At 46.5% G+C, this 13,652-nt stretch overlaps 1 protein-coding gene across 1 annotated transcript; it reads left to right on the top strand.

The window, feature by feature from the left end:
* Positions 1 to 7,626: 7,626 nt before the first annotated feature.
* On the top strand, positions 7,627 to 12,903 carry POLR3D (RNA polymerase III subunit D). The gene is made up of 9 exons (XM_090290114.1): positions 7,627 to 7,752; positions 7,988 to 8,157; positions 9,087 to 9,130; positions 9,701 to 9,852; positions 10,013 to 10,137; positions 10,613 to 10,781; positions 11,136 to 11,401; positions 11,833 to 11,985; positions 12,155 to 12,903. The coding sequence occupies exons 2-9, from the start codon at positions 7,993 to 7,995 to the stop codon at positions 12,275 to 12,277; spliced, it is 1,197 nt and encodes a 398-aa protein (XP_090146240.1). The 5' UTR covers positions 7,627 to 7,752; positions 7,988 to 7,992; the 3' UTR covers positions 12,278 to 12,903.
* The last annotated feature ends 749 nt before the right edge of the window (positions 12,904 to 13,652 follow it).

The raw sequence follows: 13,652 nt of genomic DNA on the forward strand, positions 1-13,652 counted from the left end.
GGGCAGGCTTGGTGCTGGGACCGCAGTCAGGAGATGGCAGACTATGCAGGTGGGCCGTGGTGAGAACCTCAGAGAACCATAGGAGGCATGAGCTGAGCTTAAGAGAGACCCATTGAGAGGGACTTGGGGGCTGCAGACATCAGCAGCAAGGTTGGAGGAGGTGACAGTGGACAGAAAGAGAACAGTTCACCGAAAGCAGAGATTAGCTAAAGCTAGTCCCACCCTAAGTGGGTGTGGAGAACAGGAGCAGGTTTGGTCAGATCCCAACCCACAGAATGTGGTGAGGTGCGTCACACCAAGGCAGGTCCAGCACGCCCTCGGCCAAACCCACACTGAGATGCTGCAACTCCACAGAGATGCAAAACATAATCTCACGGTGATGGCCAGCACCCAACAACTGGGCCAAAGTGTCCTTGCAACCGACCTGAGGGGTGGTGTGCAGAAAAGGCCAAGTTCTCTGTGCTACAGTTTCCCCTCTGGGGAAGGCAGGCCAGTCCCAACACATCTGTGCCTCCTACCTGATCAGGACAGCATGTGGAGAGCGCATGAGATCACGTGTCCTGAGCAGTGAACAATAGCCCTCTGAAGGTGCTTTGTAGAGCTGCGAGCCAGCCAGCGTCAGGTGAGGGCACAGCCCTCCCAGGGTTTCTGCCTCTTCTTGCCTCAGAGGGCTTCTCAGCAGCTCACACGAGGAAACACATGGCAGGAAGAGAGCCGAGCGTGCCAAGCATAACTCACTCCACGTGAAGCCTGACCACTGCCAAGAGGCGCTGCTGGTACATTTTTACCTTTGGCAGCTTCTTCTTGCCCGAGTCATACGTGATTGTTGTGGAAAGATGAGATGTAATACTAAGCCTAAGAGAAAATTAAAGTCACTAGTATCCTTACTATTCAGATACAGGCAAATGAGATATATATTTTATTAACAGAAGAAAAAGGTAGCAATACTGTTTTATAACCTGCTTTTTAAAAGTATATTTTTCATTTATTCATCTTTTTAGAGAGAGGGGAAGGGAGAAAGAGAGGGAGAGAGGCATCAATGTGTGGTTGCCTCTCATGCACCCCCAACAGGGGACCTGGCCTGCAACCCAGGCATGTGCCCTGACTGGGAATCGAACCGGCAATCCTTTGATTTGTAGGCGAGCACTGAATCCAGTGAGCCACACCAGCCAGGGCTATAACCTGCTTTTCTCAGTTACTGATACCTTTTCTGTTCATTGCATAGTCTTTCTACGTATTGTTTTCGATGGCTGTGTTTGTTCTATTGTCAGGTCATACACCCTTTTGGGGCAATCCATTTCCCTCCTTTTTGATGATTGTTATCATTTTCTCCATTCTAAACAACACTGCAATGAACATTTCTACAGCAAAATCTCTTCCTGTGTCTTAATTATATCCCTAGTAAAATATTAAAGGGTATGGACCATATTTGAATATTGATTTAAACAAACTGTTACCAAAGGGAAAAAAAACTACCCTATGTGACAATTGGGAAATTTGAATACTAACTGGATATTTGATAATATTAGAAATTATTAGCACTGATGATATTTTACAGGTTTTGTTTTAAACGAATATCCTTCAGATTATAATATTTATGGATGAATAGCATGGTATCAGTGATTTGTTTCAAAATAACCTGGGGGGGAGTGGGTGGGGTGTGGAGGAAACAAGATCAGCAGGAGCGGATAACTGTTGAAGCTGGTACTTTGAGATTCAAAAAGCTATTCTCTCTACTTTTGTGCATGCTCAGAAGTTTCCATATTAAATATTTTAGCCAAGCTGTGATGATAATAATAACAAAAGCGTTTATTAAGAACCAAGACACAGTGCAAGGCATGTGATTCTCATAACCCTGAGAGGTGGAGCCATCAACCCTACTTTAAAAAGGCTGATGGTGGGAAATGAGACTCAGTCCATACGAAGTAAAATTAGAGCCCTGACTGATGGGGCTCAGTGGGTGGGTGTTGTCCTACAAACCGAAAGGTCACCAGTTTGATTCCCAGTCAGGGAACATGACTGGGTTGCAGGCCAGATCCCTGGTAAGGAGCCTGCAAGAGGTAACCAGTCGATGTTTCTCTCACACATTGATGTTTCTTTCCCTTTGTTCTTGCCTCCCTTCCCCTTTCTCTAAAAATAAATAAAATCTTAAAAAAAAAGAGAGAGAAAAGAAGAAGAAGAAGAAGAAGAAGAAGAAGAGGTAAAATTAAATTCAGGTGTGAAGTCCTGGCTGATGTGACTCAGTGGATTGAGCACCAGCCTACAAACCAAAGAGTCGTCAGTTCAATTCCCGGTCAGGGCACATGCCTGGGTTGTGGGCCAGGTCCCCAGTTGTTGGGCACTCTAGAGGCAACCACACATGGATGTTTCTCTCCCTCTCTTTCTCCTTCTCTTCCCCTCTCTCTAAAAATAAATAAATAAAATATTTTATAAACAAATAAATAAATGTAATAAATTCAGGTGTGAGCACAAAGGCTGGTTCTTCATGGTAGAAGAGCACAGAGCAAACACAGAGTCTGACATAATAGAGATGAGGCTGTCAGTGAAAAAAATCTGGTCTTACTATGGCTTATGCACTTTATAGACTCAAAAGGTGTGTGTATTTTCCCACATTGAATGAAGTGTGGGGATCTCAGGGCCAATGAGTGCATACACAACAGACTGCCCAGAAAAACTACCTTGTTCATTTACATGTTTCAACAGTGACAAGAGTAGACAATGACGGTTCATGAGGACTGTGGGAATTTCTCAGTGCTTATTCACTTTCTCTATTTGAACTTATGTTTAGACCTCCCACAACCATCAGCAGTCACCTATTTTGAACTTACTGAAGAGCTTTAAAGTAATTCTAAAAACTAAACACATTTCTGAGTATTCACTCAACTAAAGAAATAGAATACATTTTTTAGCTTTTTAAACTGGAAATATTTAACAGTTTTAAGACATGGAAAGATTCTGAAGTATATTTAAGGTCTCTGGTAAACTATAGAAGAGACACTAGTGAAATATTGGAAGGACAAAAGAAAGGTCAAGGGGAGAAAATGAAGACAATGAAGAAAGAATCACAGGTGAAAAGTGGAAGGACTAACATGATAGAAGCACTGTACCAGGACAGTCACCAAGTTAAACCCAAAGTGGAACAGCATAACAGAGAAACTGAATACCACTGGGCACTGCATGGCAGGATGCCAGGGACAAGACACACACACTGAATACACAAACCGCTGCCATGTTGGAAAGGCTTCCCGCCACTCACGCAGCGTTTGCCATACTTACTCTCTTAGAGAGTTGCATATGAAAGAACTGATAGAGAAGACATGAAAATACAACACAAAGTGACTTTTACATCCATGGTGCCAAAGTTAAATTAGTGATGCAATCCACCTGGAAACAAGCCTCCAGATTTGTGACTGGAATTCATTCATTCATTCATTCGTTCGTTCAACAAAGTTTATTGGGTGCTTCTATGTATCAGGCACTGTGTCAGACAATGAGGACACAGTAGTGGGAGGAGGAGGAAGATCTGTGCTCTTCTGGGGCTTCTGCTAAAAGGAAGAAAGACAAATAAATAAACCCTATTAGGTGATGATAGGTGCTAAAGAGAAAAATTAGTCAGTAAATAGGGATAGGGAATGCCATGGGGGAGTGGGAGGTTACAGTTTTAGACAGAGACCATCAGAGAAGGCCACCTTGAAAAGGTGACTTTGGGATTAAAAACAAACCAAAACACACCTGACTGGCCATGGCTGGTGTGGCTCAGTTGGTTGGAGCGTCATCCTGTAAACCGAAAGGTCACAGTTTGATTCCTGGTCAGGTCACGTGCCTGGATTGCAGGTTCGGTCCCTGGTCAGGGCGAGTACAAGAGGCAACCAATGTTTCTTTCTCTCTCCCCACCCCCTACCCCTTCCTTCCCCTCTCTTTAAAATCAATAAGCATATGCTTCTGTGAGGAATTTTTTTTAAAAACCACCTGACTGGAGGAAAGGAGGACATCATGTAGAAATATGTGGGGGAAGAGCATTCCAGGCAGCAGGCACAGAGGCCCTGTAGTGGGAGCTGTCAGATTGCTCCGTAACAGCACAGGGACTGTGTGGCTGGAGCAGCGTGAGCAAGAGAAGCATGGTAGGAGCTGAGTACAGAGAAAACATGGGTGGACGGACAGATGATGCAGCACTGCATAGGCCAGTCCACAGCCTCTGGGAAATGGGGACCCACTGGGAAGTTCAGAGCAAAGACTTGACCTGTTAATTATGCTGTGTTGGAATCAGACTGAGGGGGCGCATGTGGAAGCAGAGAGGACAGTCAGGGCATTATTAGGATAATCACAGGAAAAAAAAAATGAGGGTAGCCTGAACCAAGGTGGGATGCCAGCAAAGGTGGGGAGAAATGGTAAGATTCTGAACATATATGGAAGAGCCGACATATTAGAGAAAGAGAGAGAAAGAGAGAGTCAAGAATAAATGCAAGACTTTTGACTTGAACTACTAGAGGAATGGAGTTGCTATGTAGTTCAAGGAAGAAGATCAAAAGTTTGAATGAGGACAATCATCCCAGTGAAGCTGTGGGATAGGCAGAGATACACATCTGGAGTTCTGAGAGGTCCAGACTGAGATAAGCACAAGGTCTGAAGCCGAGAAACTGAACCATCACCAAGGGAGTTGAGTAAGGAGAAAAAAGGAAGAGTTCTGAGGACTGAATCCTGGAGCCCTCCAACATGTAGAGCTCAAAGAGATGAGGAGGAACCTGTAAATAAATGGCTTGCAAAATGATGGCAACAAATTAGGACAAATTACTCATAGAGAACATGTTATAGCCTGAACTTGGATAGCATCCTCATACCAGACATTCCTCTTACTCTACTGATATGTATTCAAAACAGTTCCTTATTCATTAATATTTGCAACGCCCATCAAGAATGCACAGGAACAGGCTTTTGACAGAATCTGTTTATACCTGCTGAAAACCTGCACTTAGACCTAGAAAACTGCATTTGTTCTTAAAAGTTTATTTGTTTCATTAAGTCATCAGAAAAAAATGAGATTGTCTTTATTATAAAATATGTAAAGATAAAATGCAATAAAATGTTTTTAATAATAGACCTTTTAGAATCATAGATGTGATTATATGGGGTTCAGCTAGTAATGATTATACGTTTCTTCTGAGGTTAGATAAAAGAATGAACACTCTTTGGGAGAAAATGAAAAGGGAGGTGTTAGAACACATAAAGAAAAAGCAGAATGGTGCTGAAAGTATATTAGCCTAATGAGAGGAAAGGCTGAAGAACCTTCTTAAAGGAAATTTATAATAATCATTGTCAGGAAGTAACTCTTCAAATATTAAAGGCGGAAGATTTGGTTTAGGTCTCCTCTCCTCTTATGCTTTTTGGGTGAAAAATGCTGGGGAAAACCAATAAGCATTGCAGGAAGGAAAGTGGTTAAATTATGGTGCAAGACAATGACGTGGAGTACTATTTTGCCCCTAAATATCATAATTTAGAAGCATATTTAGTAACTCAGAAAATGTTTATAGTATATTGTTGAGGAAAAAAATTGTAGAGCAATATGCAAAATACCTCAATTTTTAAAAATCTGCATGCATAGAAAAACAACTTCAAGTATATAGCAGTTGCTGGGATAATAATAAGTGATTTTAATTTTCTTCTGGGTGCTTTTAAAAATTTTCCAAATTTTCTACAATGAATATCTTTGTAAAAGACAAAAAACAAAACAAAAAAACAAGGAGCTGCTAAAAGGCTGGTGGACCTCAAAGCCCAGAGAATGAAATCAAAGCAATTTCATCTAGGGCAGCGGTTCTCAACCTGTGGGTCGCGACCCCTTTGGGGGTCGAACGACCCTTTGACAGGGGTCGCCTAAGACCATTGGAAAACACATATATAATTACATATTGTTTTTGTGATTAATCACTATGCTTTAGTTATGGTTGGGGGTCACCACAACATGAGAAACTGTATTAAAGAGTCGTGGCATTAGGAAGGTTGAGAACCACTGATCTAGGGCTCCAGTCAAAAACTAAAGGCCTCTTGTATGCAGTTCTGTAGGGAACAGGAAGGGTTTTTCAGTTAGGTGTGGCTATCATAAAACCAATAATAAGAGAAGAAACTGAAAGAAGTCTGGTTAGAAACCATAAAATACTAATATATTTTAAAATTGTCAAAAAATGTAAGAGCACTACTCAAAAGGAAAATATACATATTTTTATATACTATATACACTCTTAGGGATGATGCGTATTAGTACAACCCTTTTTGAAAGTAATTTAGCAACACAGATGAAGAAATATAAAATGTGCATGTTCAGCCCTGGCTGGGTGGCTCAATTGGTTGAAACATCATCCCTTAACTCCAAAAGGTTGCAGGCAGATCCCTGGCCAGGGTACATGCCTAGGCTGCAGGTTCAGGTTCATGTTCAATCCCTGGCGAGGACCCGTACTGGAGGCAACCAGTCGATGTTTCCCTTTCCCCCCTCCTCTAAAATGAATAAACATATTCTCTGGTGAGGATTTTTTTAAAAATTACTAAGGGGAAAAAGTACGTCTCCTTTTGGCCAGTTATCACAAGTCTGGAAAGTTGTCCTAGGGACTCAATCCAAAAGAAGAAAAAAAGTTAAGTCCACCAGATGTTCACTACAGCTTTATTTACAATAGGGAAAAGGAACCATCTAAGTGTCCTAACAAGAAAATAGGCAAATCATGACCTAGCCACCTGAGAATTAGCCAGTCTTTTGGTACAGCAACAAAGAAATGTTATTTGAAAAGGGAGGATTCGAAACTGTAGTACATGACAGCTTTGTTAAGGAGACTGGAATATATTACAAAAGTTTTAATAGTATTCCATGTGGAATTCTAGTAGAAATGTTTTTCCTTCCCTCAAACTTTCCCTAATGTTGTTACATGGTTTCTACATGGTGTGGGTGTGAGTGTGCGTGTATGCTGGGGGCGGGAACGGGGGACAACAGTAAAGGGTATTTTTTGTTAAATTACAAACGTCGGAGTCACAATAAAAGTTCTTTAAATTCGTTTCTTCCAGTAGAGCAAACTTCATTTTTCAGGTTCCAGGCTCGGACCAAGAGCCCACCCTAGGGCCTGCGGTCCTGAGTCCAGGGCGGGTACCACGAGGTACTCGGTTGGTCCGAAGCAAATGCTCCAGCGCTGCCCCCAACAGCCCCACCCCAGGACCCCACCAGGAATCCATGCAAGGGACCCCCGAGCTAGGGCGAGGCCGCTGCCCAGAACTGCAGTGACCATTCCAAGGTCACCACCGAGCCCGCAGTCGCTCAGGACTCCCCGACTGTGTGTCCGGGTCCCGCTCTCTGGTCGGCGCCCCTCGCCCCATCCCGAGCCGCGACCCCAGTGCCCTAGAGCTCCTCTGTAGGGGATCCTCACATTGTGTGATGGCGGCCGCTGAGGCCCCCAGACCCTGAGCTGATGCCTACACGCCCCCTGCCCCGGCCCGAAACCCCCGAGGCATAACCAGGACCAGCCCCTTCTTTCTTTTTCGCCCTCTCAACCCAGCTTTTCCCGACTCCGGGAAGAACCGGGAAGAGAAGGCGAAGGCGAGCGGGACGCCGCCGGATAAATAGTGTGGCCCGCCCCGCCCACCGACCTCATTTCCGCCCGCCGGCAAGATGGCGGCGGCCGGGTACCGCCACGCCGACTTCCGCCCTACACCGAGACCCAGGGCTGGCTGTGGGCCGCGCCGGAGCTGAAGTCACGACCCGCGCGGTGTGGAGTCGGGGTACACTGGGATGCGACCCTGCCTCATGCCTGGCCGGGGTCCGGCGAGAGGGCGCTCCAAGGGCTCTGGCCCGGGTGATCCGGGAGGTCGCCACGTGGGAGGGGAGGAGCTGAGACTCCGCGGGAGGGACGCACGGGCTGGAAGGCGGGCGGCCAAGTGGGTAGGATTCCGCCCGGGGTCTGCATGCCCACCCCTTCGGTTGACTTCGTAGTCGCTTCTCTCTCTCCTCTTCCAGGCAATATGTCGGAAGGAAACGCCGCCGGCGAGCCCAGCGCCCCAGGAGGGGCCCGAACCCTCCTCTCTGGGGCCCGAGGGCTTATCGGACGGCGGCCCGCGCCTCCCCTCACCCCGGGCCGCCTCCCCTCCATCCGCTCCAGGGACCTCACCCTCGGCGGAGTCAAGAAGGTACCCGACTACCTTGAATTCCAGACTCTGGGGTTCAGCTGATGTTCATTAGGGCCTCACGTGTGCCAGGCTTGCTGTTGGATCTTATGGAGGCAGCCCCCAGACTTCTGCCTGCACATTCTGGGGAGCCAGCCCTACCGTGACGTCTAGATGCTTCCAAGCAAGCTGTTGACAGGTTCTCAGAGATGGCTGCAGGGCAGAGAATTCTAATTAGTCCAAAAGCAACTTGAGCAGTGTTTATTAACTTTGTATGTTTGGACATCTTTTAAGAAACCCATGACAGTCTCACAGGCATCAACTTTGCCAGCAGTTTGAGAGTTCCTGATTTGTCAGGGATCCCAGTGTGCCCACTTCTTGTCTACAGTGTCAGAAATTCTAGGCATGGCATTGGAGGCCCTGTTTCCTCTCCCATTATGTTTGTCAGGGTACATGTGAAGAGGAGCCCTTAAAAGTGTGTGTGTGGGGTTGCTGATCACAAGCTTAAAGCAGCCATTTTTTTGTAAAGACTTAATTGTCTAGGTAAATTCTGGGGCCGTCTAACCTACCAGCTGTTTGTGAGTAATGGCAGATCTCTCTTCTCTACTTGAGCTCTTTCTCTATGATACTGTCTGCTCTCTATAGTGGTTTGAAGACAGGAAGTGAGATTAGCTAAATTCCTTTGCTTTTAGAAGTCCTGGGGGCTCCTTTCAGAGGGCAGAAACTGAGGCTGCTATTTAAATGGTTTTTGGTGCCCCTTTGTGTGTAACTCTGCTGCCACCATGACTTGCCAGTTCCTCCTTTGCAAGCAGCTGTCTGTCTCTATGACAACAGCGTGCAAGAGAGTCACGGTGGCCTTGGTCCGTAGAAGATCCCTTTCAGGAGTTTTTCTCTTCCTGTGTGCTTTGGGATCAGAATTTACCAAGTCAGTTACTTCTGTATTTCGCTTTCAGAAAACCTTCACCCCAAATATCATCAGTCGGAAGATCAAGGAAGAGTAAGTAGCTGGGTGTTCTGAGTACTCAGCCCTTATGTACTTGCTCTGAATTTGGGCCTTTTGGGAAATAACTAGGTGTGTGGCTTGGAAATTTAAATTAATTATTTTCGCTTCCAGCTGATTCTAATGTGCAAGTTTTTAAAAAATACTGATGCCTGGGAGTCCTTCCCAGAAATTGTGATGTAACTTGTTCTCAATGAAACAGAGTGATTATCTTTTGCAGCCAGAGTTGAGAGCTACCAGTTTAGACAAAGATGTATCAACTTTTCCCTTAAGGTCTTTTACGTTACAATCTTTTTGTTTTCAATTAATTTTTTTTAAAATTACAATTTGGGGCAATCTTTAGAATTCAACTTCTGAGTTATAGTTCCAATATAGGTTCTCAAATGAGAAGGTAAAGTAAAGCAAACTGAAAGGACTGCCCACAGAGGAAGTGAAAAAGGTGTTAGACGTAGCATCAGGTTCTGTTTCTCATGATGTACAATAGTTACTGGCTCAGGTGGAGTGGAGTGGAGTGATGTTGGAGGTAGGGTAGGTGAGTGGTTTCTTTTAATCCATTCTCTTTTCCAGGCCCAAGGAAGAAGTAACTGTCAAGAAGGAGAAGCGTGACAGGGATAGAGACCGACAGCGAGAGGGGCATGGCCGGGGCCGGGGCCGCCCAGAAGTGATCCAGTCCCATTCCATCTTTGAACAGGGTCCAGCTGAAATGATGAAGAAAAAGGGTACAAAAGCTGCCGGGGTTCCGGCAGAAAGGGATCAGTGGATTTCAGTTCAGACTTTCCAAAAGAAGGGCAAGGGCAGTGGATGTCCCCTGCTCCTAGTTTAGTTTTTCTTGCTGTTGTCCTCTTCCTTACCCTCCATGAATTGGGTGATTTCCCACAGGGAACTGGGATAAAACAGTGGATGTGCCAGACATGGGGCCTTCTCATATCATCAACATAAAAAAAGAGAAGAGAGAGACAGATGAAGAAACAAAACAGATCCTGCGCATGCTGGAGAAGGATGATGTAGGTACCAGCAGGCTGGGGGCATGGGCATTCTATATGGCTGTGGAAAGGGCCTGAGGGAGTCTGGGTTGGGGAAGAATTGCTCTCTGGTGTCCTGGAAACCTGGAATCTTCAGTTTGCAAAGGGCTACAGTGGCCCTGGCTGGGTGGCTCAGTTGGAGCATCATTCCATACACCGAAAGGTTTCAGGTTTGATTCTCGGTCAGGGCACTTAACCTAGGTTGCGGTTTTGATCCCTAGTCGGGGGCATGTAGAGCATGTGTAGAAGGCAACCGATCGATGTGTGTCTGTCTCTGTCTCTCTCCCTCTCCCCTTCCCCACACTCTCTCCGCCCCCTCTCTCTCGACCCTAAAGTCAAGGAACCTATCAGTGGGTGAGGATTAAAAAATAATAAAGAAGAGGGCTAAAGTGGACTGCAGTCCTGGTATGTGTGCACGCTGGCCAGGCTGTGTGAACTGTTGACTCTTCTTTGGCAGTTCATCGATGACCCTGGGCTGAGGAACGACACTCGAAACATGCCTGTACAGCTGCCTCTGGCTCACTCTGGGTGGCTGTTTAAGGAAGAGAATGAAGAACCAGATGGTAAACCTTGGCTAGCTGGTCCCAAGGAAGAGGACATGGAGGTGGACATGCCTGCTGTGAAAGGTATTCTGTGTCATTTAACATCTCGTCTCCTTTTCTGTGGCTTCCCACCCCCTCACCATCCCGCAATAGGCCTCCTGGGTTGCTGCTAATAAGCAGGTCCTCCCATTCCAGCTGTAAAATACATGGCCTGAACAAAGATGCTGAAGTCTCTCTCAGAAGGTTCGTACTGACATGCACTGGTGGGCCTAGCCACAGATACCCCTTATTAGATAAGTCACACAATTGCTGGACCCTCTGCACAGCCAGCTTCCTGACTGTGTGACAAGAGAATAGTTCAGCTGAAGGGATGGGTACAATGAGATGATATAGAGGGTGGCCACTTAATAGCTCTTCCATTTGTATTATCTTGGTCAGTGAAAGAGGAGCCAGAAGGTGAGGAGGAGGCGGCCAAGATGAAGGCTCCTCCCAGAGCAGCCAGAAAGACGCCAGGCCTCCCGAAGGACGTATCTGTAGCAGAGCTGCTCAGGGAGCTGAGCCTGACACAGGAGGAAGAGCTGCTGTTCCTGCAGCTGCCAGACACTCTCCCTGGCCAGCCACCAACTCAGGACATTAAGCCTATCAAAACAGAGGTGCAGAGTGAGGATGGACAGATGATGGTTGTGAAGCAGGAGAAAGACCGGGTATGTTCAGGAATGAGTTCTGTGACAGTGTGTGTGTGGTTCGGTCAGGAAGGGCTGCACTGACCTGTAGGTTGTACCACCCAAGCTAAGTTGCGAGAATAATAAGTTTGTTCTTTTCTTCCCATAAAAAGCTTAGGGCTTTGTACTTCAGCCTCAGTTATATGTATGTTTACGTTTTATACTGAAATACTTTAACATAAACCCTCATGCCATTACCCAGTTTCAGCAGTTATTAATATTTTGTCCATTTGTTTACTGGTTTACTGTGGGTTTTGTTTTTTTAACCATGACAAGCAGCCCTAGGAAAGGGTGCTTTTTAGGGAGCTTAAGCTAACCTTTGCTGCTGTTCCCTTCCTTTGGGGAAAGGATTCATTCATGAGGGATGGAGGAAACAATTCCCTACCCCGTTTCCATCCCCTGACTCTTCCCAGGAAGCCAGGCTGGCGGAGAATGCTTGTACCCTGGCTGACCTGACTGAGGGGCAGGTGGGCAAGCTGCTCATCCACAAGTCGGGAAAGGTGCAGCTTCTCCTGGGCAAGGTGACTCTGGACGTAACGATGGGAACTACCTGCTCTTTCCTGCAGGTGAGAGCCCGTAAGGGCAAGGGCAGAGGTCCCCTTAAGAGGCGGAGGCTTGTTGAATAATCATTGCGAAATGAGGGAGAAGGGTTATTGGGGTTATCACATTAAAAGCAGGACTGATGGGTGGGCTGTGGTGGTTTTGGTTCTCATCGCCTTCACTTTCGATTGGCAGGAGCTGGTGTCCGTGGGCCTTGGAGACGGTAGGACGGGGGAGATGACAGTCCTGGGACACATCAAGCACAAACTTGTATGTTCACCCGATTTTGAATCCCTCTTGGATCACAAACACCGGTAAAAAGAGCAGATGGAGGATGCTGGTGACTGTGCTGAAGGCTGCTGCCTGCTCCAGATGTTTGGCTCTAAAATGTGTGCCATCCAGAAGGGGCCTGTTCAGCCCATCCACTCACTTCAGCCTTCGGCAGCCATTGTCCCAGTTTCCCTACAGCGTGGATACTGCATGTCCTTGCTGCTGGGGGACTTGTCTCTTCTATTTATTTTTATATTTATGTCTTATCTTTTCAACGGACTGCATCTTCCCCAGGGAGAGGGGAGGGTCTGGGGAAGAGTACAGGCTCCTTCCTGTGGTCACTGTCTTGGTCCCCGCGGGGGGTCATGGTGGAAGGACTGTTGCTGCTGCTTTTCTCACTCCCTCCTTCCTCCTGAGGGACAGTGACGGAGAGAGATCAGGGAGTCTTCATGTCTGAGACTCAGCACTCAGGCCCAGCTGTATCAGTAACTAGCTGTGTGACCTTGGACAAACTACCTAACCTTTCTGAGCCTCATATTCCTCATCCAACAAAAACAAGAATAATACCTACCTCACAAGGTTGGTGTGACAGTTAAATGGAATGTTGTAGATGAAAACTCCTTGCACAGGCCAGACATACACAGTAGACACTCAATAAATGTTAGTTTCCCTTCCCTGTGCCTGAGTCTGTTTTCAAACAAAATAGAGATTCTGAGAATCTCTCAGAGGAAGTTAACAGAGCTGTATTGTTCCTGCATTCTTATTCCATGTCGCATCCTCCCAGGCCTGAGGCTCTGAAGGTGCAGGTACAGGCCCTTCTATGCCCTTTTCCTCCTGAGCACTCGTAGCCAAGTGCTTCCTGCTCATTGCTCTGAGGGGCTGGCTCTTGTAGGTTCTATCAAGAGAAATCAGAGACTCCTTCTAGCACCCTGTGAAAGCCTTCAGGTGAACACGATGGTCTCAGGATTTGTTCCCCGTTCCCTCGCCCCTGCAATAAGTAACTGTGGTCTTCTAGCTTCCATTGAAGTGTTCCTCAGAAGAGCAATTCATCATTCTTATAGGGAGTTATCACTACCCTAAGTCTAATGCTGCTGAGGAGCAACCCTCAGTGAGTAGAAGTCAGAGATTTGTTAAATAATGGCCTCTCTGACACTTGACAGATGACCTCCCACTTCAAAAGCTTTGAATTTGAGAGGCACAGCTCTGTCTCCTGTCCTAGCACCACCAGGTTTGCCCACTTGGCTTGGGTTCCAGTCCCCGTGGGCAGGCTGGCCTTTTAGTTCATGGCTCTGCTCTTGTTCTTGCCAGCTCATCACACTTGGTCCTCCAATGTACAGGCCCTAGAGGAGCAGCTTCCCTGCCCCCGCCCTTTGTCCATAGGGCTGGGTTTTTCCTGGTTTAGTGGGACTGAGGAGGGGGCCAT

The sequence above is a fragment of the Furipterus horrens genome, unplaced genomic scaffold, assembly GCF_987537825.1.
Source record: "Furipterus horrens unplaced genomic scaffold, mFurHor1.1.pri manual_scaffold_10, whole genome shotgun sequence".
Lineage (NCBI taxonomy): Eukaryota > Metazoa > Chordata > Mammalia > Chiroptera > Furipteridae > Furipterus > Furipterus horrens.